Source organism: Xyrauchen texanus, chromosome 2, assembly GCF_025860055.1.
Source record: "Xyrauchen texanus isolate HMW12.3.18 chromosome 2, RBS_HiC_50CHRs, whole genome shotgun sequence".
NCBI lineage: Eukaryota > Metazoa > Chordata > Actinopteri > Cypriniformes > Catostomidae > Xyrauchen > Xyrauchen texanus.
In genome coordinates this window covers 54164820-54189870 of record NC_068277.1, presented here as the reverse complement: position 1 = coordinate 54189870, position 25051 = coordinate 54164820, and the positions used below count along the sequence as shown (strand labels likewise).

The following is a 25051-nucleotide window of genomic DNA, read 5'->3' as shown; positions in this document are numbered from 1 at the left end:
AGCTCTTGTTGTGGTTCTGATCCTAGCCCAGACTACAGCTTTGACCCAAGGTTTAATGATTAGTTTGGACTTGACAGAATAGCTTTTGCCCAGTCTAAACTATTAGAAGACTGGAGGCCTGATACAGTTGAGACCGATCCTTTGAATCAAGGAGCCAGCCAAAGCCTTGGCAGTGGTTAAAACTATTCCTACCATCCTGAAATAAATGTTTCTTTTTTCCATCCTCAGGTTCCTCATAAATCAGTTTGTCCACCCCATTTCATAGCTTCAACCAATCAGCAGACAAAACTTCCCTCATCCAGTCATCTCAAAACTGTAGTTTTCCAGTGAGGAAAAACATCCAGTCCATCCTGCCTATTTGTAAATTCTGTTGTCAGGTGTTTCACAGTGGAAGTGAACTGTGTAATCATCACATTCAACATCAAATAACTATATTGATAAGAGTGGGAAAAGGCGCCATTGCCACCAGGTGAAAAAAACAGCAGCTTTTTTTGTTTTGCAGCTTTACCCCCCTAGGTGCAGCCCATATCACATGAATGTGTGCAGCCGAGGCTTCAATTGCCTGGAGAACGTGAAGACTCACTTGCTGATACACACTGGTGAGCATCCATACGCGTACGCATTAATGCTGGAGAAAAACTGAATGTATGTGGAGAGTGTGGAAAGAGTTAGGAATAGTGGAGGTCAGTGTTTAGCTCAGTCTTTATTGTTTTGGCATGTATAATCAGGTGTGAGGTTCTCCACAACACCGAACCCTCTGTTGGACCTTGCTGTTAATTTGTTATGATTAATTTATAGATTGTGAAACTATCAACTGACATTAAATGCAGTTGTGCAAAGAAGTTTGTGAACCTTTTATATTTGTATTTTTACATTAATGTCTCCTGAAATGTGATCTCATCTTCATCTAATACAATTAAGACCTTAAAAAACTAAAACCTTTGCAGGTTTATTACACTGTATTTCAAAGGCTTGAACAGCCTGTTTTCTAACATTATAACTAAAAAGCAAAAACTGGGAACTGATCATTTACTCACAAAGATTTTTTGAAGAATATTTCAGTTCTGTAGGTCCATAAAATGCAAGTGAATGGCGACCAGAACTTTTAAGCTCCAAAAAGCATATAAGCAGCATAAAAGTAATCCATAAGAGAACAGAACAAAATATTTAAAAAAAAATGTCATTGTACATCTTGCCTTTGCAGTCTCTAGGCATGATCATGTTTTGAAGCTCGGTTACACTTCCAAGTGCATGGTGCTAGGAAGTGTAATTGAGCTTGAAATCATGATCGTGCAGAATGCATAACATGACGAACCTTGAGTCGGATGGGCTAAAACAGCAGAAGACCATTGGGCACTTAGTGTACCTTATAGCTATACCACTAGACCTATACCTGTAGACCTATGTGTAATCTGGACTGGATAGGGAATAGTTTAACTTAAAGAAAATTGGGTGAGAGAGAGGAATTAAAGCTGGCTGCAGTGGTTGTCTTTATGTCTGACAGCAGGAGGGCGGTCTGCACATTACTAAGGCTCAGTATGCTTAGCAAATGCTTTTAGCATTATGAATGAAACATTTGCTCTCGCAATGCTGTTATGACTCACATTTTACCTGTCTGAACATGAGAGGTGAGCTAAACCCTCGTTCAGAGACAGATTCCCATCTTAATTGAGACCTGAAAGATTTTTTTTGTTCATCTCTCTCTCTCTCTCTCTCTATCACACATACATACAGTATATCTATATTCAGCAATCCATATTTTTTAATACAGTGAGTTTAAAGACTTTCAACTTCAAAGCTTATTCTTGACAAAATCAACATTTGTTTATCTCTCAAGTTGGGCCACTAAGATATTTGTTAGGTGGAAAAATCACTTGTAATACAGTGTTGAGCCAAAACATTATGACCACCCACAGGTGAAGCAAATAACATTGATCATCTCCTAACAAGCATATCAAGGTCTGGGTAGATTAAATGGCGAGTGAACAATCCATTCTCGAAATGAACATGTTGAATGCAGGAGAAATGGGCAGAAGTAAAGACCTTTGACAAGGGCCAAACTGTTTCCGCCAGACGACTGGGTCAAATAATCTCTGAAAGGGCAAGGCTTGTGGGGTACTTCCGGTCGTCAGTGGTGAGTACTTACCGACAGGGGTCTGAGGAGGGACAAACCACAAACTGGCAACAGGGTTTTGGGCCCCCAAGGCTCATCAATGCATTGCTAATGAGTGCAACGAAGGCTATCCTGTATGGTCCGAACTGACAGAGGTCTGCTGTGGCACAAGTCACAGAAAATTGCAATGATGGATACGGGAAGAATGTGTCACCACACACAGTGCATCGCACCCTGCTGTGAAGCTGCAGACTGGTCAGAGTGCCCATGATGACCATTGTCCTCCGTTGAAAGTGCCTACAATGGGCACGCAAGGGTCGGAACTGGACCTTGGAGCAGTGGAAAATTGCCTGGTCCGATGAGTCCTGTTTTAATTTACATCACATTGACCGCTGTGTACATGTGTGCCTTTTAACTGGGGAAGTGATAGCACCAGGAAGCATTGTGGGAAGATGACAAGTCCTTGGAGGGAGTTTGATGCTCTGGGAAATGTTTTGCTGGGAATCCCTGGGTTAGGCCATTCATATGGACATCAGTTTGACACTTGCCACTTACCTAAACATCGTTGCAGACCAGGTACACCCCTTCATAGCAATGGTATTCCTTGACGGCAGTGGCCTCTTTCAGCAGGAAAATGCACCCTGCCACACAATGTTCTGGAATGTTTTGAGGAACTTGATAAAGAGTTCAAGGTGTTGCACTGGCCTCCAAATTCCCCAGATCTCTATCTGATTGAGCATCTGTGTGACGTGCAGGACCAACAAATCCGATCCATGGTAGCATCACCTTGCAACTTACAGAGCTTGAAGGATCTGCTGCTAATGTAACATTAGTAGTAGTTAGATCGGAAAGTAAACTTTATTAACACTGATATAAACGTAATCAAATGCCATTAGCTAAACTCCTTTATACTGTATATTCTACCACTGTTCAAAACCAATAGGCTATCATCAAAGGTGTTAACGATATCCTGAACTCCTGGACAGCAAAGTGCACCTATACAAGCATTAAATTCATGCTGCTGTACCTTCCATTTCCCCAATATTTTCTTGATCAACATCTTGTTTCTGACACTGAACACAGTAGCAAGTCTTGTCACATAATAACGACTGATTACAATCAATACATTTTGTCTGAGAAGTTTCTTTATTGTCAGCATTTTACATTTCAAAATAAATTTTTTGCACAGCACATAATAAATTTTAATAATTTGTTTGAGATGTTTTCCATAAGTGACAATAATTGAAGCATAACTATTTCATAAATACAATCAACTGATTTCCATATCATTGGTGTGATTATACTTTGGGATGTAAAATGGGAATATCTACACACTAATAGGAGATTAAGTCATTGCTGTTCCATCTGATGGCTGCATGAATGTGTTTTGTGTGTACTGTATGTGTGTGTCACTGTGCTTTCAGTTTCTCCCACTGCTCTGGTGTCAGTGTTTTCTGCTCAAATGCGTGGATCTCTTTCAGCTCCTCAGCAAGGCAATTATTCACCATCCTAAACAACAAACATATAAATACACACAGACCAGTGAGAATATTCATCCCTAGCATGGCTGCAACTCAGAGCTGGCATCCACATGACTTGGCCCTATGTAAAGATCCACTTTCTGGGACTTATAACAGCTGCAGGTGACCATTTCACAACACTGTTCAAGGCCTCATTGATTCCATAAAATAAATAAATAAATAAATAAATAATAATCATTCTTACGGCACAGTACTTGTCTGAGGCAGAATCTCTTTTTGTTTAATGTCAATACCCACTTTCAAATGAAATTACATTAATTTATATATTTAGAGGCACGTTTCTGGGACTAAAAATGAAATGTTTTTCATTTTGGTTTGTTCTGAGCAGCCTCCTTTCCAATTGGTAACCGGTTAGAATGAAATAAAAGAACGGTTAATAATATTATTTTTTTAAATGACAGTACTCAAGAGAAACAAGTGACCTGGTCTGGAAAAACAAGCTTAAAATAAGATATTGCCTCACCCAAAATAAGCAAAAAAAAAAAAAAAATATATATATATATATATATATATATATATATATATATTTTTTCCATGTGGGGAATTATCAATCATAGCCTATATAAAATAATTTATTTGCAATAAATGTCTTCATAATACTAAAAATATCCCCAAAATACGAGTCAGTCAAACCCAGCAACATTAACTCCGTGTTAATGCCTCAAACCTAACAATAATTTAATGATGACTTGAAAACAACTGAGAAAATAACGTTTTACTTTTTCCTTGCATCTAGATTAATCATGCATGTAAATGCAGTAATTATATACAGTTGCAAAAATGGTCTTCAGCATGTCACGGAAGGCATCCACATTCAATTAGGCAAAGAAATTGTTCAGTATCAAAGCATTACATGTTCTACTCAAAAGAGTGCAGACCCATTTTTTTGTGCAACAGAAAGTGGTGTCATTCTGAAAATGTACTGTGATAAGCCCTTTGGTTTCATTAATACAAATTATCGGAACAAATTTAAACGGTTATTAACCAGTTCCCAGCATTTAAAAATAACGTTTTCACTCTGGAACAATTAAAAGGGGACTTTGTTCTATTTTTCGGTTACGTTCTGCAAAAACTTTGTTCATTTTCTGTTTTTGTTCCTTGAACCATTTTATGTTCCTGATATTAACAAACCTCTATGATCTTACATATTTCACTCCCATTCTATGTTGTCATAATTGCAAATTAACCAGATCTTATTTCTCTCTGTTAATGTGAGAACTCTATAGTTACAACAGACATAGTGATTAGACTTATTAACACAAGTAAAATTAAACATTTGTACACCAATGAAACCTATGTCCTCTCTCACCAGATTATAAAATATAATGTTTATAAACAGTTTGACACTGCATAGAAAATCTGGGATTTTTATATTTAATTTTATTAAAACAAGAGAATAAACAAAATTTGAAAAACAAATCTTGTAAAAGTTATCATATACAAAATATTTATACATTTAAGATTCTGTACTATTTACGATATCAATTCAACTTAGCAACCGAATTGTTATGCTTAATATGATTTGTACTGGAAATATTTCAATTAAATTAGAAAAAAACAAAATAAAATATTTTCACTAGTTGTCTCAGATCTTTGGACCCAACTGTAATACAATATTAAATGACTGTCTTGTCCTAAGGACTCTGTATGCAAAAGTTATTTCTACTGAAACTGCTCTCACCTGTGCCTTTGCAATAATGGTTTCCCCTCAAACTGAGGAGAAACTACAAGAACTTTAAAACTGGCGGCGCATCTATTTGGAGACGTGTCTTCAACATCCTGAAAGAGACATGCAAGGATTTTGACACAAGGAACAATGCAAACATAGACTGCTTTCTGTTTCATTCAAACTGCCCTTGTCCTATTAAATTCACAGGCTCAAAAATGTGACCACCTTTATATGGATAGGATATGTGCAGTTATTACATACCACGTGAATTGCAGCAATCCCCGCTATCAGTTTTTCACGAATCAGATCGGGGGTGATTGACATCTCACGGAAAAAGTACACCTTTCAATAACGAAAACGTTTTTATTAGAGATGAAGAATTTTAACATAAACTGAGTTGTCTCTGAATTATCTTTTCACTACCGGTTTGTTTGAGAGGAGGAGCTTTAACATTAACAAGTCACGCCTCTGAAATGCAATGGTGGCCAATCATTATTTCGACATGCCACATGAATAATGACCAATCATAGAAGAGTATCTGGGGTCCTCGCTTTCATAGCTATTACCTCCAATTGCCCTTTTGGAAATGTCAGATAATCTAATACAATTATCAACCTCACTAAAATAATATACAACGTTGCAAATTTTACAGCATTATAACGCGGAACATTACATAATGCGTGAACTCGAGATCATGTACGCTAAATCATTTATGGCTCAATCGCATGTTTTTTGGGGCGATATCTGAACACCTTTAACGGGTAAAATTTAAATGAAACACAGTGCCAAAACCAAAACAAATGAATGTTTTGAGTTCAGTCCACTTGAAATAAAATAAGCGCTCCGGTCACAGTTACAGCTTTGCCAAGATATAACATTTCTTCATGTTGTAATTTGAAGATTACAGTATATAGTGTCAGTGCTTTAGATGAGGAAATCTCACAAAGCTCACACAGACCTCTTTTAGGATTTAGGATGGTGGTTGAGGTGGAGAGTTTTTATGGAGTGTATATGCTGTACTGCACTAACCCCAAATTTAAGGGTCGTATATATATCGGCTTCACTGTGAACCCGGAGCGCCGTATCGGTCAACACAACGCCGGGCGACATAGAGGAGGAGCAAAGAGAACCAGTGGAAGAGGACCATGGTAATATATCAGCGTATTTCACAAGATATTACAATGAGACCTCTTATTTCAGAAGCACAGAAGGTCTTTTTATTACTAATTATTCTTTAAAATTTATTTTAAGGGAGATGGTTCTAATCATCCATGGCTTTCCATCTGATATTGCAGCGCTTCGGGTAAATTCACATGTTCTCTTTCTTCCTAAAAGGAATTTACAGCACTGGTTGTCAAAAAAAATGTCAAGGTCATATTTCACCCCTCAATAATTATACATATATATTAAAAACAAAACACGAAATGATAGAAAATGAAAAAAATGTAAGTACTATGAGGATTTTGACTACATTAATGTCAGAAGTTTACATACACTTATGTTGAAGTAATTAAAACTCATTTTTAGCAAACTATGATTTTGGCAAGTTGTTTAGGACATCTACTTTGTGCATGACACAAGTGATTTTTTCCAACAATTGTTTACAGACAAATAGTTTAACATTGAATTGACTATCACAATTCCAGTGGGTCCGAATGTTACATACATTAAGTTAACTTTGCCTTTTAAGCAGCTTGTAAAATTCCAGAAAATGATTTAAAGCCTTTAGACAATTAGATTCTGATAGGAGGTGTACTGAACTGGAGGTGTACCTGTTGATGTATTTCAAGGCCTACCTTCAAACTCAGTGACTCTTTGCTTGACATCATGAAAAATCAAAAGAAATCAGCCAAGAGATCAGAAAAATAAAGTGGACCTCCACAAGTCTGGTTCATCCTTGGGAGTAATTTCCAAACACCTGAGGGTACCACATTCAACTGTACAAACAATAGTAAGTATAAACACCATGGGACCATGCAGCCATCATACCGCTCAGGTTGGATATGCATTCTGTCTCCTTGACATGAACGTAATTTGGTTGAAAAGTGCAAATCAATCCCAGAACAACAGCAAAGGACCTTGTGAAGATGCTGAAGGAAACCGGTAGACAATAATCTATATCCACAGTAAAATGAGTTCTATATCGACATAACTTGAAATGCTGTTCAGCAAGGAACAATCCGATGCTCCATAACGAACATAAAAAAGCCAGACTACAGTTTGCAAGTGCATATGGGGACAAAGATTTTACTTTTTGGAGAAAATTAATTCATTGTTTGATGAAACAAAAATTGAAATGTTTGGCCATAATGACCATCATTATGTTTAGAGGAAAAAGGATGAGGTTTGCAAGCCGAAGAACACCACCTCAACCGTGAAGCATGTGGATGGCAGCATCATGTTGTGGGGGTGCTTTGCTGCAGGAGGGACTGGTGCACTTCACAAAATAGATGGCATCATGAGGAAGGACAGTTACGTGGATATATTGAAGCAAAATCTCAAGACATCAGCCAGGAAGTTAAAGCTCAATCACAAATGGATCTTCCAAATGGACAATGACCCCAAGCATACCTCCAAAGTTGTGGTAAAACGGCTTAAGGACAGTAAAGTCAAGGTATTGGAGTGACCAACACAAAGCTCTGACCTCAATCTGATAGAAAATTTGTGGGCAGAACTGAAAAAGCGTGTGCGAGCAAGGAGGCCTACAAATCTGACTCAGTTCCACCAGTTCTGTCTGGAGGAATGGGCCAAAATTCCAGCATCTTATTGTAAGAAGCTTGTGGAAAGCTACCCAAAACATTTTTCCCAAGTTAAACAATTTAAAGGCAATGCTACCAAATACTAACAATGTAAACTTCTGACCCACTGGGAATGAGATGAAAGAAATAAAACCTGAAATAAATAATTCTCTCTACCATTATTCTGACACATTCTTATACTAAAATAGTGATCCTAACTGACCTAAGACAGGAATGTCTTCTATGATTAAATGTCAGGAATTGTGGAAAAACAGAGTTTAAATGTATTTGGCAAAGGTGTTTGGAAACTTCTGACTTTATTAGGTATACCTACATATTAATGCGATTATCTAATCAGCCAATCATGTGGCAGCAGTACAATGCATAAATCATGCAGATATGGGTCAGAAGCTTCAGTTAATGTCCACATCAACCATCAGAATGGGAAATAAATGTGATCTCAGTGATTTGGACCGTGGCATGATTGTTGGTGCCAGATGGGCTGGTTTGAGTATTTGTGTAACTGCAAATCTCCTGGGGTTTGAGCTGACAGACAGGCTATGGTAACTGATAATTAACGGTAATCTGTACAGTTGTACTGAGCAGAACAGCCTCTCAGAATAATACACAATATGTGTGTGTATACACTCACCTAAAGGATTATTAGGAACACCTGTTCAATTTCTCATTAATGCAATTATCTAATCAACCAATCACATGGCAGTTGCTTCAATGCATTTAGGGGTGTGGTCCTGGTCAAGACAATCTCCTGAACTCCAAACTGAATGTCAGAATGGGAAAGAAAGGTGATTTAAGCAGTTTTGAGCGTGGCATGGTTGTTGGTGCCAGACGGGCCAGTCTGAGTATTTCACAATCTGCTCAGTTACTGGGATTTTCACGCACAACCATTTCTAGGGTTTACAAAGAATGGTGTGAAAAGGAAAAACATCCAGTATGCGGCAGTCCTGTGGGCTGAAAATGCCTTGTTGATGCTAGAGGTCAGAGGAGAATGGGCCGACTGATTCAAGCTGATAGAAGAGCAACTTTGCCTGAAATAAGCACTCGTTACAACCGAGGTATGCAGCAAAGCATTTGTGAAGCCACAACACGCACAACCTTGAGGCGGATGGGCTACAACAGCAGAAGACCCCACCGGGTACCACTCATCTCCACTACAAATAGGAAAAAGAGGCTACAATTTGCAAGAGCTCACCAAAATTGGACAGTTGAAGACTGGTCTGATGAGTCTCGATTTCTGTTGAGACATTCAGATGGTAGAGTCAGAATTTGGCGTAAACAGAATGAGAACATGGATCCATCATGCCTTGTTACCACTGTGCAGGCTGGTGGTGGTGTAATGGTGTGGGGGATGTTTTCTTGGCACACTTTAGGCCCCTTAGTGCCAATTGGGCATCGTTTAAATGCCACGGCCTACCTGAGCATTGTTTCTGACCATGTCCATCCCTTTATGGCCACCATGTACCCATCCTCTGATGGCTACTTCCAGCAGGATAATGCACCATGTCACAAAGCTCGAATCATTTCAAATTGGTTTCTTGAACATGACAATGAGTTCACTGTACTAAAATGGCCCCCACAGTCACCAGATCTCAACCCAATAGAGCATCTTTGGGATGTGGTGGAATGGGAGCTTCGTGCCCTGGATGTGCATCCCACAAATCTCCATCAACTGCAAGATGCTATCCTATCAATATGGGCCAACATTTCTAAAGAATGCTTTCAGCACCTTGTTGAATCAATGCCACGTAGAATTAAGGCAGTTCTGAAGGCTAAAGTGGGTCAAACACAGTATTAGTATGGTGTTCCTAATAATCCTTTAGGTGAGTGTGTGTGTGTGTATATATATATATATATATATATATATATATATATATATATATATATATATATATATATATATATATATATATACATACATGTATGTATATATATATATACATACATGTATGTATATATATATATTTTTCTTTTTTTAGTGCCGTCGATTTAACATGTTGATTCAGTGCGATTCATTATTTAAAAAATAGTGCGTAAAAAGAAAATAAGGCAAGTAATCATGTCCTCGGACCGTGATAAGTAATATTCCTTCCATCTGAGCTATTCAGGCTTGAAGTACTACCTGTTTTCTCCAGGGGGCAGTAAGCAAAACTTCAGCTGTTTGGGCAACACTCATCTTCTACCAAGAACAAACCACACTCACACAGACAGCAGACAAAACAAGATGTTCAAACACAACTTGATGGAGCGCAAATACAAACGCAGGCATCTGTAGGTTCTAATCTTCAAACTATGTTTAACTTGACACAGTGACTTAAAACTGTATGTTTATGACGTGATGCAAACGAAACGCTCAAAGCGTCTGACACAGGTGTGCATTGACGTGTCCTTAGAAAAGCCCTCATAATAAATCTATCTCGGACTGATTCAATTGTAAAATAGATTGCTGTGAACTGTAGGCCACTAATAGGCAGATTACATAAGTTCAATTATATGGAAATAAACAAAGTATTGCATACTAAAGCCACTGTTTGGTTACACTTTACAATAAGGTTCTATTCGTTAATATTAGTTTAGTGGATTATGTATCATGAACAAACGGTTAACAATATAGTGCTTACAGCATTTATAAATCGTTTTTTAAATTAGTTAATAAAAATACAATTGTGAATTATAAGTTCATGTTAATTCATAATGCATTTACTTATGTTAACAAACAACAAACTTTTAATTTGAGCAATGTATTAGTATATGTTGAAATTAACATTAACTAAGATTAATAAAAGCTTTAAAAGTAATGCGCATTGTTGGTTCATGTTTACTAATGTTAACAAATGGAACCTTATTGTAAAGTGTTACTGTCTTTTTTAATGCTTTACTCATGTGCCACAATGATGTAATGCATTTTAATGATCTAAATTTAAATTTTTTTAAACATATAATTTAAGTTATATTTAAATTATTATAAATAAACTATAAGTATTTAATAATTATTTATTGAATTATTGTTATTTGAGGGGCTTTCTAAGCAAATATTTATATATTCGATCAATTGCAATTAATTTAATTAATGAATCGGCATACAATGCAATTAATTTGATTAAAAAATGTAATTGATTGACAGCCCTAATAAATATATATATATATATTAACATGAGGGTTCAAACAGGCGAAAATACTTTCTTTTATCCCAGCCGAAAATGCAGAAACAACTGTAAGTAAACCATTTGTTGGTTTAGTTCCTTAAACTCCCTTTGGCCCTTTAAAAAATTCAGCATTTGTTTTGAGCAACCCATCTAGTCCAACATAGCACATTGGTTCGACCAATGGCGTGAGCTGGGGGCGGGACTATCTCTTTGATTGATTAACAGCAGTCAGGGCTTTTTCAGAAGGATGTTTATTTTTGCTATTTCTTTTGATGACGCTAGAATTACACACTTCAGCTTTTATTTTGGGGCTGAAATATGACTTGGAATATGTTTTGGTGAGATGTACCTTCGCTTTGTTACAGTTGTCAAACCTGTTTGTCTTTCCCTCTCTAGTTTGAGTGGGCATGGCAGCATCCACACACCTCTCGTCGGCTATCCCATGTTGCCCGACGCAACCGCAAAGAATCCAGTTTGCAGTTCCATTGGCGAGTGGTGTCAAACATGCTGCGGGTGGCGCCATGGAGTCGACTCCCCCTTACTGTTCGTTGGCTAAAACAAGAGTACCGTATGGACTTTTCCCCTGACATGCAGCCTCCTCTGCACATCCCTTTATCTTTTGGCTGTGTTCGTGCCAAGAGGAAACCACAGCAGGAGTGTAAGGAGCAAGAGGAGAGACCGGTGGAGTGGTGTGCACTGTGTAGGGAGCTTGTGAAGGTTGGTTCCTCTCTGGTTTCAAAGTATTTATTTTATTTTTTTTTTAAACCTGCTCAAGAAGTGGGGATTGAAAGAGTAATAACTGGGTCTCAATTCTTTCTGCTTTTGATTTGATTTTTTGTGGTTTCAGGCTGGAGACAGACTGTCTTGTTTCCACCCCTCCTGTCAAATGGTTAGCCATCTGATTTGCCTGGCCAAACATTTTTTGAAGTCAGATCCTTCCCACCTACTTCCTGTGGAGGGAGAGTGTCCTGGCTGCCATCACTCAGTGCTTTGGGGGAGTCTCATTCGCCACAAAAATGGCTGTAATGGTGATTTAGAAGAAATAACCTCCTCATCGTCTCAGGTTAGCTGTAACATGTATTTTTATTTTTATGCCATATCTGTATTTAAAATGTATGTAGATATGATCAATAACTAATTTATGATCAATAAATAATTTATGTCTTTAAAACCTCAAAAGATTAGCATTTTACTGTTAAATTTCACACAGTCATTTTGCTGTAGTTTTAGCCAGAAATGGTGGGCTGTTAGCATTGTAGCTTTTAAAGACCTAATGTCTACAGTTGAGTTCATTAAATAACTTTGTTTTGATCCTTTACATAGAGTCATTGGACAGAGAAACTCCAATTATGAAGACAAACTCTTAGCATTCATTGGACTGGACTATATGAACTGACAAACAGACCTTTTTATCTCATTCAGTCAAAACAAGACGTATATGAATTTCTCTATATCTTTACATTTGGAATTAACAAGGATATTCAGAAGGAACTCAGAATTCAGTCAGCCTTTTGAACTATAAGGTAATAAAGCCTAAAGAAGGTAATAAACATATTTAATTCAGCAATAATAAATGTTATTACATCAAGTGTAAGCTAATTTATGACAAGAATAATGGATGTTTTTGTTTTAATAACTGTGACAAAGAGTTTTCAAATGTGGCTAACTTAGTCAACCCTTTGAATTGAAATGTAATAATCCAAACATAGTCTTTGTACAAATTTTTTATATATAAGATATTTCAAGTGATGTCAGGTCATTTTTATTTGTATAGTGCTTTTCACAATGCATACTTTCAAAGCAGCTTTACAGAAAATCATGCTTTAAAAGAAAATGAATTTGTAATATCTATAAAGTCTTAGTCATCATTGTGTAGTTTGATTAAATATGATTGTGAATAAAAATAAATGATAAAATATAATAATTTTATTTAGAACCCCAGTGAGCAAGCCTCACAGCCAGCGACTGTGGCAAGGAACACAAAACTCCATAAGATGTTGGTTGATGGAGAAAAATTACCTTGGGAGAAACCAGACTCACTGTGTGGGCCAGTTCCCCTCTGGCTAAACAGCATGGATATAATGACAATATTAGTTACTTGTGTGCAGTGCAAGTCATGGTTTAAAATGAGTAAACAAAGTGTTAAGGGCTAGTGTTTAAACAAAGATCTTGTATGATTAGTGACTAATGTCTTTGAAGTCAATCCTTGGTTAACTGTAGAAATTCACGTAGATACATTGTCCTTTGTTAGTTGGCTGATGAAGGCTTTTGTTGGCAATTCATGACCATGATAGGTGATTCAATGATAGTCTATGTATTCCAATTCAAGAGTGTAGTCCATCAATAGACAAAGGTGATGCAGGCAAAGATCAATGAGCTGCATCGCAGTTCAACCGGCAGGTCGTTTCGGTGAGGTTCGGTGGCATCCATCCTAAGGTTCAGGCATTGGCATATGAAGTATCTGATATCTTACAGTTGGAGTTGACATCAGTTCATCCTCTGAAGTCTATCGTAAAAGACTGAAGTGATGTCTGGCTAGCACCGGCTATAGTTTGTCGTCATCACTGTTAGAATATTGATAAATGCTAATCCCAATGTGTCATTTTTATTATATATTTGAATGTTGAAGTCACCAACAATTAAAGCTCTATCTAATGTAACTACTTGCATCTGATAGAAAAATTGCAAATTCACCAACGAAATCAGAATACGGCCCGGGTGATCTATATACTGTTGCAAGGGCAAAATATGACAGATATTTTTATTTATATCTGATGGTGTCTTATTAAGCATTATTAGTTCAAAAGACTTAAACTTATTTCCTGTCCTCTTAGTAACACCAAAAACTTCACATTGTAGCAACACCTCCTCGACCCTCATGTTTATAATAATAAACTGTGGGGAGTAGATTCATTTCAACTAAAATATTCATCCTGTTTAAGCCAGGTTTCAGTCAAGCAGAGCACATCCCAACTGTGATCTGTAATAATTTAATTTACAATTAGAAAGTAGCCCTAACTTTTATCTGATGTTTATCTTAATTATTTTAATAAAACATCTTAATTTAGAAATAATAAATCACATGCAAGCTATTTTCTTTAAATAACAATGCATAATGGATTTTTTTGTTGTTTTTATCGACTGAGAGTTTTCAAATGTGGCTATTTTGTATCTAAAATCATGTGTGGTCATATTAAACAATAAACCAGTGAATTTTGTGGTTTATTAATCTGGAGTAAAAAATGTCTTTCTTTTCCGTTTTCTTGTTCTAGCTGAAGTGACATATCACAATATGTTTAATGCAATATAAAATCATGCAGATATTGGTCAGGAGCTTCAGTTAATGTTCACATAAACAATCAGTATGGTGAAAAAAAAAATGTATCTCAGTAATTTGGACCATGGCATGATTGTTGGTGCCAGATGGGCTAGTTTTAAACAAAAATGGGAGGCCATCTTAAACAAATGCTTATTGGATTTGATTCTGTTGTTGAAAGAATCAGCTAACAACAAAAATAAACTTTACAGGACTTTAAAGGAATTAAAGACAAAACTGGAGCACATTGAACCAGAAGAAAAAAGAAGCCTGTTGAGGTCAAATTGAAGGAGGACATAGCAAAACTATCAACCAGATTGAAACAAATTAAATTGGCAAAATTCAAAAGAGATCAGGATGATTATAGTGCTGATGATGTCTATGATTGGGGAAGGAAAGAAAACATCATTCAAAGCAGAGAAGTACTGTAGATGAACAGACAATCTGATGTCCGCAGGCCAGCCCAGTCTGCATTCCTCTCACAATTCAAATCATTTTTTAGATCATCACTCCAGGTCACAGAGTGAAACAAAAGAGGAAAAATCAAAGGGGCAAGCACAGAGCGATACATTTACCAAGGGCTGAAAACGCAGAGCCAGAGGAAAGAATGGTGGTGTTTAATATGATGATGATGGTGTTGAGAAATGAATTACTTGACAAAATACAAAAACAAGACCAGGCACAAAATCAAAAGCCCTGCTATGTCACAAGTTATAGTATAAAAGCTGTGCAAATCAAAGACATTTTTAAAAAGAATGGGAATATTCTGTAAGTGGATGATATTTTAAGTGACATATTCACTGAACGTCCTGGGTTTACCTTTAAACGTGCTCCAACAATAAAGGATAAACTGGTGAGCAGTTACATTCAAGCTCCAAGATGGGATACCTGGTTAAGACTACAAAAGGAAATTTTAGCTATGGAAGTTGCAGATATTGTATCATGGTTAAAAGGAATTGTTTTGAGAACACAAGACATAAGAAGATGTACGACATCAAGGACTTTATCAATTGCAATTCCACTTATGTAATAGATTGGAATGCCCCTTCAAATGTTTCTACACAGGTACGCAATACGCACTGGCAACACAAACTACGCAATGGTTAAACACTACATCCAAGCCAAAAATGGAAGTGACAGCACTTGGAATTATTGGGTATAGAACAGGTGTCACTTGGTACCAGGGGTGGAGACAGGTTGAAAAGACTAAAGCAGCATGAGACTTATTGGATAGACACATTTAAAGCTCCTTTTTGTCTCAACGAGGACATACATTTATCTCCATTCCTATAATCATGGACTGAACTTGTATATTGAGTTCTTGTGAATATTCAGGTCTGATTTCTATGGTAATGTAAAAACTGTGCCTGATTCTATGTGCATTTTCTATTGTATTTTTTGTATATACATTACTCTCTTTGTATGCTGTTTTATTTATATTGCAATGTTAATATGTCTAAGTATTTTATTAGTTTTTGATTATTGGTGTCAAATAATTTTAGGCTTCTAATGGCTAGCACCTGTGGTAGAGCACTATGGTGAGACTATTAGGTCACTTCCTGTTTCTCCATTTTGTGACATCCTGATGAAGGCCTGTTTGGGCCAATACACTTTGGTTCTTTTTGAAGACGTAGCCCCAATAATAAAAGCTTTTAATATTGAAATTCCAATGCCTTGATATGGATTTAAGTTTCCACCATTTGTTCCATATAAGTAGCCCCCTTTCCGAAGCATCTGTGGCATTTTTTGAGTACCAGATGCGCTCTTGGACATCATTCTATCCCTTTAAATAATTGGAAAAACCCTTGTTTTGAGAGGTAGTTTTTTTTATTTTATTCCAAAGAGCATCACAATGCATTCACACATACAGCCATTCACAAATACCTTCAATTAATGTTTTCAACACAAATGTACATTTATCTTCATCATATATAAATTATAAAAATATAAACATAGAATACTACATATCTGTACAGAAATTAACATATTTCTTATTCAGAATGAACAACAAAGAGCATGTAACACTAAATGATCTTATTTGTATTAATATTAAACAAAAACATTCTGAACAAGCCATAGATAAGAACCAACTGGATATTTACTAAGGTGGAGGATAGAGATGGAAGAATTGGAATAGGAATAGGAAATAGCATTCTTATGGCAATTTTGGGTTGTGTACCTGTTGTTATTATTACTTTAGTGAATGCTGACAATGAGATCCATCCAGAAGACAAGATACAGTATATTGAACATAAACCAGAGTTTTACTTTGTTTGACATAATGTTACAAATATATATATATATATACATACATACACATACACCGATCATCCACAATATGAAAATGGCTTGCCTAATATTATGTAGGTCCTCCTCATGGCGCCAAACTGCATCTCAGAATAGCATTTTTTTGTACACCTTTCTGAATAAATTCTAGAGATTGTAGTGTGTGAAAATCCCAGGAGTTCAGCAGTTACAGAAATACTCAAACTAGGCCATCTGCACCAACAATCATGCCATGCTCCAAATCACTGAAATCACATTTTATCCCCATTCTGATGGTTGAACATTAACTGAAGCCTGATTTTATGCACTGCTGCCACACAATTGGCTGATTAGATAATTGTATGGATGCTTGTTGGTGTCAGATGGGCTGGTTTGAGTATTTCTGTAACTGCTGATCTCCTGGGATTTTCACACACAACAGTCTCTAGAATTTACTCAGAATGTTGACAAAAAAAAACAATCATCCGGTGAGCGGCAGTTCTGCGGATGGAAACACCTTGTTGATGAGTGAGGTCAACAGAGAATGGCCAGACTGGTTCAAACTAACAAAGTCTATGGGAACGCATAAAACCGCTCTGTACACTTGTAGTGAGAAGAATATCATCTCAGAATACTATTCTGAGATGCGGGTTGGCGCTGTTTTGGCAGCATGAGGGGGACCTACACTATTAGGAAGGTGGTTTTAATGTTGTGGCTGATAAGTGTGTGTATATATATAATTATATAATAGTTTTTTTTGTTTAAGGATTACAAAATAAATAAGTCTTTCTAAGAAATTGGCTAGAAATAGCATTCCAAAGTGGTCAAACATTGAAGATGGGAGAGTGACAGTTTGATAAAGTTAGGAAGAATCCCTCTAGTGGTGAAAAGAGTTAAATGCTTTGCCACTCTCAATCACAAAGAGAGAATAAAAAGCAGGCATTTAGAAGATCTTTACCGCATATTCTTTTATATTCACAAATATTTACATACATACTCCTGATACATACTTCATTATGGCTACATAAATAAGAGTGCCGTAGCCCGATTCATGGTATTATAGATTTGTAGTTCTGTCCTTTAAACTACTTTGTCTCATGCACTTCAGTGGGGATAAATATACCTTCAAAGGAGGCACATTCTCTGACCTTAAAGGGATAGTTCACCCAAAAATGTAATTATTTTAATATTTGCTCACTCTCATGCCATCCAAGATGTGTATGACTTTCTACTGCTTAATTCAAACAACAATTCTTTGAATAATATCTCAGCCCTGTAGGTTCATACCATGTGAGAGATTTTTCATTCTTGGGTGAACTCTTCCTTTAAAGAGAAACTTAAAACAATCAATGATTTCCTTCACTATTAGTTTCGATCCTGAACACTTCCATCTAATTTCATTAAGCTTTCAAGCTAAAAAGAGAGACATCCATCATTACGTGCTCCTCGTCTTCATTTAAGTGTGCAGATTATTATGAATAGAACATGCTACATCTGGTCCCTATACAGATGGCAGTGATGTGACAGCTTCTGATCTGACACAACAAAATATTGCCGAACCCATTCCAGAGAAGCATAACTTTACTTATAGCTCTTGACTTGATTGCATCTCCTAACTTGCTCTGGAAAGGTGGCTGAATCATTTGCAAGTATGCAACCTACCATCAGCTCACAAGTTTGACATACTCTATAAAGGGAGATAATTGCTAAAGAGTTACATGTGCCTTTCTCTTTATGTTCTCACTCAATCTTGGCCACCACAAGCCCTTGGGCACACCGCTTTGGAAGCCTATTTTTTTTCTTTATAAGATACAGTCTTGGGTCACACAATCACACCCCCGCCCCCCCTCTCCCATTCCAGCCTGATCATAGGCAACAGTACAGCTGTTAGCAGTACTCAAGACTACCACTTTATCTGTAAGGCAAAAATTATGTAATCATGATTTCCAGTGTCTCTTGTCATTCTTTCATATTTGCTCCTGTGAACCATCAAGTACAGAGTGGATTCAAGCCCTTTTTGGTGATTCAAATAAAATCTGCTTATTTTCAGTAATCTGTCCAGGATGAGCAGACTTCACTGGTTCTGTTTTGTTCTGGTCTATGTACTATGTTCACTTCAAAAGACCTTGGACTTTGACCAGACCAAGCATACAGAACTGTGTTTTTCTGCATGCATGGCTTTGAAAAAGGTGTGTGAAAGTGCTGAGCACTACCTATAAACACTGCCTGCTCATAATTCTGAACAATGGTCTGATCAAAAACATGCAGAAACAGCAGGATGAACATGGAATTGCACACCACTTTATGTACATATGAATGAATGAACTGGATGAGAAGGTAATGGAGTAGTAGATGAGCTTCCAGGTAACATAGTTTGCGTGTGCACATATGATTGTGTGGGTGCTTCTTTGTGCGACTGCCTACGGTTTTCTTCTATATTTGGAATGTATGTTTCAGCTTCTTTGATTGTCTGCTCTCCTCTTCTTCTCCAGCCCTCCATACTTTGAAAAACACACCAAATGGTTGAGTTTCCTGTGTTTGTGAGCCTATGCACAAACACAGTTCTGTTTAAAAAATGGTGTGTGCCTGCCTTCAGATAGAGCTTTCTTCGCATTTTGCCAGCGGTGCCCCTCTTAGACAATGCAGCTTAGGAAACTCCTCCTCCATCTCACTCAGCATCTCCCCAAGCCCCTCCTCCTCTCCCTTTGTCAACATCCTTTCTCTACCATCCAGCTCCTCTGCCAAATTAACAGCTGACTCCTGCAGCTTCAGTCCACTTGAGTTGGTGTAAATATGCATGCTGTTTTGTCCACCAGTGTGGACGATGTGTCCACCGTGTCCATTTATTGTTCCGTTCCTTTTCTCTGTTAACAGAACAGCCTCTGAAAACAGACTGCCGCTGCTTGGAGACTGGGGTGTGTCTGTGGAAGGAAGCAAGTCCCGCCCCTTCTCTAATGTGGATGATGAGTGTCCAGCTCCTCTTAGGCCACCTTGGCGTTTGTAGACCACAAATAATACTATGACACCCATAATAAAACCTAAGAAGAATAAAAAAATGTGCGAGGCCAGGAAGTGACGGCCGCCTGCAATGGCCACGTTCCCCCCTATGCTGGGGTTGTCAAGGGTGAGCTGGTACTCTGCTCTACGACAGGGTGGCTGATCTCGCCCCACTTCATCACACAAGCAAATGTAGGTGCCCAGGCTCTCCGGTTTGACCTCCACCTCCAGGTCGTAGTTGTGGCGGCGGGTGTGACTTTGTGAAGGTTGGTTCCAGCGGCAGGGGCGAGGAGAAACTTGCACGCAAGAAAGCAGAACACGTAGGCCATATTCAACACGCATTTCAATTACAGGTGGGGAGCAAAGACCTATAGGAAGAGAGATAGAAAGAAAAAGCATGAGAAGCATGAATATATATAAAGCTCAAGCTTTCAATAATCAAACCAGCCCATCTGGCACCAACAATTATGCAATGGTCAAAATCACGGAGTACTTCATGTTCTGTAAAAATATTATTGTATCATTAATAACATTTTATTTAACATCAAGGCAATTTAACACATCCCAATATTACTATTGACTACATTGTAGCTAGCGCATGTAGATATTTTCAACACAGGAGAACGAAACTGAACCGAGAGTGTGTGTGAAGCAGACAGAGTGCCCGTCTGTGCGTGTTTATGGTGCGAGCATCCGCTACTGACTCGGCAACATCTGCACAACGGATGGCATGAAACAATTAATGTTCAGCGAAAAATCAACTGAAGATCACGATGTATTTATTTGGAACTATATCAGTTTACAGAGGATTATTATTTGCCCAGATCCCCCGTTAATTTCTGACCCTGGATGGAACTATAGATGGCGATGAGAGATGTAACAGGTGTCTTTCTTTACCATAGGCCTACAGCTGGTACATTACACAAAGGATTTTTGCTGTTTCTACCTTTCTTGAAAATGTGCTGCATCAAGATATGAAAGGCATTCTCTGCAGATTTGTTGATTATGAACAGGAAACAATATAGTTTTATTGCATCACTCACAGACAAGTGGTATAACGTAATTTGCATGTGGAATTAACAGGTTTAGAAAGCTTTATACATCTGTAAAATCTTAAGTTCAGTAACTATGCTACAAAGCGCACACTCACACTAAATTTAACAAGCACTCAAATGCGCTGCTGACAGCTGCATGAGAGAAAGAGGGGGAGATGATTTACTCGCGCAGCTTCTGAAATTACAGTTTGATAGAAAAATACAATATTGATTTGATTTGTTCATCTGTATCTATTGGTTTACAAATTTGCAGCTTCACTGTAAAGTAAGTAAAGTGTGTGGGAATTTTCCGCATTATGAACGTGGAACTTGCGGGAATGATTACAGTTGCAATACCCGCAATCCCGTGCTGATTTCAGGCCCTGGTTCCCCTCTATTATGACTTCATTATACAAAAAAACACAACTCTGCAATCTGCTAAATTAATGCAATGAAAGGCTGTGTCAATAGCACATATGGCATCCTTGGTGGTGGTCACGGCCCTCAGGTTGATGCATATGAGACCGCTTCAGCACTGGCTTCAGCCCTTGGATGGACCTGGCATTTCTACAGACAGGGGTTCCATAGGGCAGGTCTCCAGGTGAGTCGTCGTCCCAACAGACGCCTCCAAGTCGGGGCTGGGGTGCCGTTTGCAATAGGCACGCAGCTGCAGGTTCCTGGACATTTTTTCTCTGGCACCTGCGACCAGTCTGGCCCTTGGACTCAGCACAGAAGATCTGAGTCGCCAACCACCCACAGTGGTAGACACTATCACTCAGGCCAGGACCCTCTCTACCAGGCAACTGTACACCTTAAAGTGGCACCTGTTCGCAAATTCTTCCCGAGGCGAAAACCCACAGTGTTGTGCAGTCGGGTCAGTGCTTTCCTTCCTGCAGGAGAGGTTGGAAGGGCGGCCATCCCCCTCCACCTTGAAGGTGTATGTAGCCACTTTAGCGGCACACCACGATGCAGTGGACGGTAAGTATTTAGGGAAGCACGACGTGATCATCAGGTTCCTTAGAAGCTCCAGGAGGTTGAATCCTCATTGGTCGCACATCATTCCCTCATGGGACCTCTCTATGGTCCTGCTGGGCCTACGGAGAGCCCCTTTCGAGCCCTTAGAGTCAGTTGAGCTAAAATCCCTCTCTTTGAACATGGCCTCCTGACTGAGCTCACCTCCATCAAGAGGGTTGGGGACCTGCAAGCATTCTCTGTCAGCGATACATGCCTAGAGTTCGGCCCGGCGTACTCTCACATGATCCTGAGATCCCGGCCGGGCTATGTGCCCAAGGTTCCCACTACCCCCTTTAAAGATCAGGTGGTGAACCTACAAGCGCTGCCCCGGGAGGAGGCATGAGCTAATCAACAGCATTTCACTTATTCACATTATTGACAATAACCCAGAATATTCATAAACATATCTTCCAATAGTTTCTCATTGGTTGTGTCAAACCCACCTTCTTTGTTGCATTGGCTGACCAAATCCTCTGGCTCCACCACTTCCCCAGGCCTGAAACACAAATGCAACTATGTGTAACTCTGTTACTAGATGAACTAGAAAGACTGTTACTGTGTGTCCTTATGTGAGGGATTTTTTGTGTGTGACTTACTTTGCCATTGCACAAGCTCCCTCTTTATGTCTCCATACACAGCCGAGTCCATGGGCACGTGCACACAACTCACAGTTAGTGTACAGGGAACAACTAACTATGGGTAACTTCACAAGAGAGAGAGGAGAACCAACCAGAGCCTCATCCTTCAGTAGAGGGAGAGAGCAAAATACATGAATCCAGGTTGGAGAGACAGTATTGTTTTAAATCACAAACCCATATAAAACTGTACATGTGCTTGTGTTACCTTGTATAGCAATATGTTATTCACAGGCTCCTGTGCAGAAAACAGAGGGACTTCTTCAATAAGAGTTGCATTCGGACCAACCACAACAACTTTGTGTAGCTGTCCACGATCTATAAATGTGCACACATTAACAGCTTATTAATATAAAGCAAAGGAAACATATCAATCTACACTCACATGAAAATATAGCTCTAAATATAGCTCTACAACAACTCTTAGCTCTATTGGTGTTTATGTAATATATTAAAGATTTTTAACTTTAATGTTTAACCTCTCTTACCTGTTCCAAGATGTAAAACCGTGGCCATTTGATGTTTGGGGCCATTGGAGACAGTTGTTAAGGTAACAGCTAGTTTAGTGTATGTGATGCCGTTTCTGATCATCAGGGGTGCTGCCACCACACTGTTCTCCATGAGCGGGTGATCGCGCATGAATGTCAGTACTTTATCAGGCAGCTTCAGGGAGGACTCAAAGCCCTGCTCCTTTAGAGCATTGTTCAAACACTACAAGTGATGACAGAAGAGAGAAAAGAATAATTAAAAAGGCAATTGTGCATATATTTATTTAAAGCACGCAGTAATGATGACCAATTCTGTTGGGGTTTGTTAGCAATTGTGTAATGATGTGTAGAATGCATGTTATTTATAGCTTTGCCTGATTTTCTAGCACTGTATAGAGAAGCACTGCATAGTACATAATAACAAATCATAGGTATTGCATTGTTTTATATTGTTACATATACCTTTACATAAACCCATTTAGCATGGGCATGGAATAGTGCAGTATAGTAAAGTATAGTACAGTACAGTGTAGTGCAGGATAGTATAGCTTAAAAATGCATCTAATGTTATAGAATAGTATAATATTGCACTGTATTGTATCATATAAAAAACATAGTATAGTACAGTACAGTATGTGTGGTATGGTATAGTATTGTATAATTTCGCATAATGTGTGGAATGTTTGGTACAGTTAATTGTAGAATGGTATAGTGTGGTATAGTATTGTGTAATATTGTATAGTACGATATAGCACAGTATTGTACAGTATAGTATAATATAGTATATTACAATATTGTATTGTTTCACATAATGTGTGGTATCATATATTATAGCATAGCATTGTATAGTACAGAATAGTATAGTACAATATAGTATAGTATAGCATTGTATTATGTTGTGTTGCATAATGTGTGGCATGGTGTGGGATATTAAAGTGAAGTGTAGGATAGTATAGTACGGTATTGTTAAGTATAGTATTGTGTAATATTGTATAGTATGGCATAGCACAGTAGAGTATTGTAATGTATTGTATCATATAATGTGTAGTATAGTATAGTACAGGACTGTATTGTATTGTTTCATGTAATAAAGTGGTGTCCAAACTATGGCCCAAAATATTTTATGTTATAATGTGTAGAGCAACTCTTGAAGTAGAATTTTAAGAACTATATCAGATGGTATAAACATAAAAAAACAGAAACCAAGGCATTTTTTGCCCCCCACATTTTGAACTTTAGGGCATTTTTGTCAATTTTGGGGGAATTTTAGCCCTGAGCCCCCCCTTAATTTCTGACCAAAAAACCTTTACTACACTCACCTTTCTTGGTGAGAATGTGTGGTATGGTATATTATATTATTGTATAATTTCGCATAATGTGTGGTATGGTTTGGTATAGTACAGTGTAGTATAGTAGAGTAGAGTTTTGCCTAATGTGTGGTATGGTTTGGTATAGTACAGTGTATTATAGTAGAGTAGAGTTTTGCCTAATGTGTGGTATGGTTTGGTATAGTACAGTGTATTATAGTATAGTAGAGTTTTGCATAATGTGAGGTATGGTTTGGAATAGTACAGTGTAGTATAGTAAAGAAGAGTTTTGTATAATGTGTGGTATGGTTTGGTATATTATAGTATAGTAGATTTTTGTATAATGTGTAGTATGGTTTGGAATAGTACAGTGTAGTGTAGTATAGTAGAGTTTTGTATAATGTGTGGCACGGTTTGGTATAGTACAGTGTATTGTAGTATAGTAGAGTTTTGTATAATGTGAGGTATGGTTTGGTATAGTACAGTGTAGTATAGTAGAGTTTTGCATAATGTGAGGTATGGTTTGGTATATTATAGTATAGTAGATTTTTGTATAATGTGTGGTATGGTTTGGAATAGAACAGTGTAGTATAGTAAAGTAGAGTTTTGTATAATGTGTGGTATGGTTTGGTATATTATAGTATAGTAGATTTTTGTATAATGTGTGGTATGGTTTGGAATAGTACAGTGTAGTGTAGTATAGTAGCGTTTTGCATAATGTGTGGTATGGTTTGGAATAGTACAGTGTAGTGTAGTATAGTAGAGTTTTG

The 25051-nt window shown here is 37.8% G+C and overlaps 3 protein-coding genes across 3 annotated transcripts in view; 1 reads left to right on the top strand and 2 right to left on the bottom strand.

Moving 5' to 3' along the window:
• Positions 1-3249: 3249 nt before the first annotated feature.
• zgc:112271 (uncharacterized protein LOC553698 homolog) lies at positions 3250-5754 on the bottom strand. Its single transcript, XM_052154766.1, has 3 exons — positions 5585-5754; positions 5336-5433; positions 3250-3622 (listed from the first exon to the last, which is right to left on the bottom strand). The coding sequence occupies exons 1-3, from the start codon at positions 5645-5647 to the stop codon at positions 3523-3525; spliced, it is 261 nt and encodes an 86-aa protein (XP_052010726.1). The 5' UTR covers positions 5648-5754; the 3' UTR covers positions 3250-3522.
• Positions 5755-6142: 388 nt separating this feature from the next.
• slx1b (SLX1 homolog B, structure-specific endonuclease subunit) lies at positions 6143-14409 on the top strand. The gene is made up of 5 exons (XM_052154741.1): positions 6143-6471; positions 6575-6626; positions 11622-11942; positions 12073-12288; positions 12549-14409. The coding sequence occupies exons 1-5, from the start codon at positions 6299-6301 to the stop codon at positions 12576-12578; spliced, it is 792 nt and encodes a 263-aa protein (XP_052010701.1). The 5' UTR covers positions 6143-6298; the 3' UTR covers positions 12579-14409.
• A 1950-nt stretch (positions 14410-16359) lies between these two features.
• Positions 16360-25051, bottom strand: part of LOC127663172 (semaphorin-4F-like) — a 135226-nt gene continuing 126534 nt past the window's right edge. The window contains exons 10-14 of the mRNA XM_052154667.1: positions 22975-23197; positions 22695-22804; positions 22448-22593; positions 22295-22347; positions 16360-20171 (exon numbers count right to left, since the gene is read on the bottom strand). Of these exons, the coding sequence (XP_052010627.1) occupies positions 19399-20171; positions 22295-22347; positions 22448-22593; positions 22695-22804; positions 22975-23197 (1305 nt within the window). The 3' untranslated portion in view covers positions 16360-19398. The remainder of the gene's footprint in view (positions 20172-22294; positions 22348-22447; positions 22594-22694; positions 22805-22974; positions 23198-25051) is intronic.

Bases quoted from the DNA above. Each gene is read 5' to 3' on its own strand.
- zgc:112271 (XM_052154766.1), bottom strand. From the start codon at position 5,647: ATGTCAATCACCCCCGATCTGATTCGTGAAAAACTGATAGCGGGGATT. The intron at 5,434-5,584 runs GTATGTAATAAC...TGTCTCTTTCAG, and splicing joins GGATTGCTGCAATTCACGTG to GATGTTGAAGACACGTCTCC. The intron at 3,623-5,335 runs GTGAGAGCAGTT...TTTGTTGTTTAG, and splicing joins CCATTATTGCAAAGGCACAG to GATGGTGAATAATTGCCTTG.
- slx1b (XM_052154741.1), top strand. From the start codon at position 6,299: ATGGTGGTTGAGGTGGAGAGTTTTTATGGAGTGTATATGCTGTACTGC. The intron at 11,943-12,072 runs GTTGGTTCCTCT...TTGTGGTTTCAG, and splicing joins TGTGTAGGGAGCTTGTGAAG to GCTGGAGACAGACTGTCTTG. The intron at 12,289-12,548 runs GTTAGCTGTAAC...TCCTTTACATAG, and splicing joins TAACCTCCTCATCGTCTCAG to AGTCATTGGACAGAGAAACT.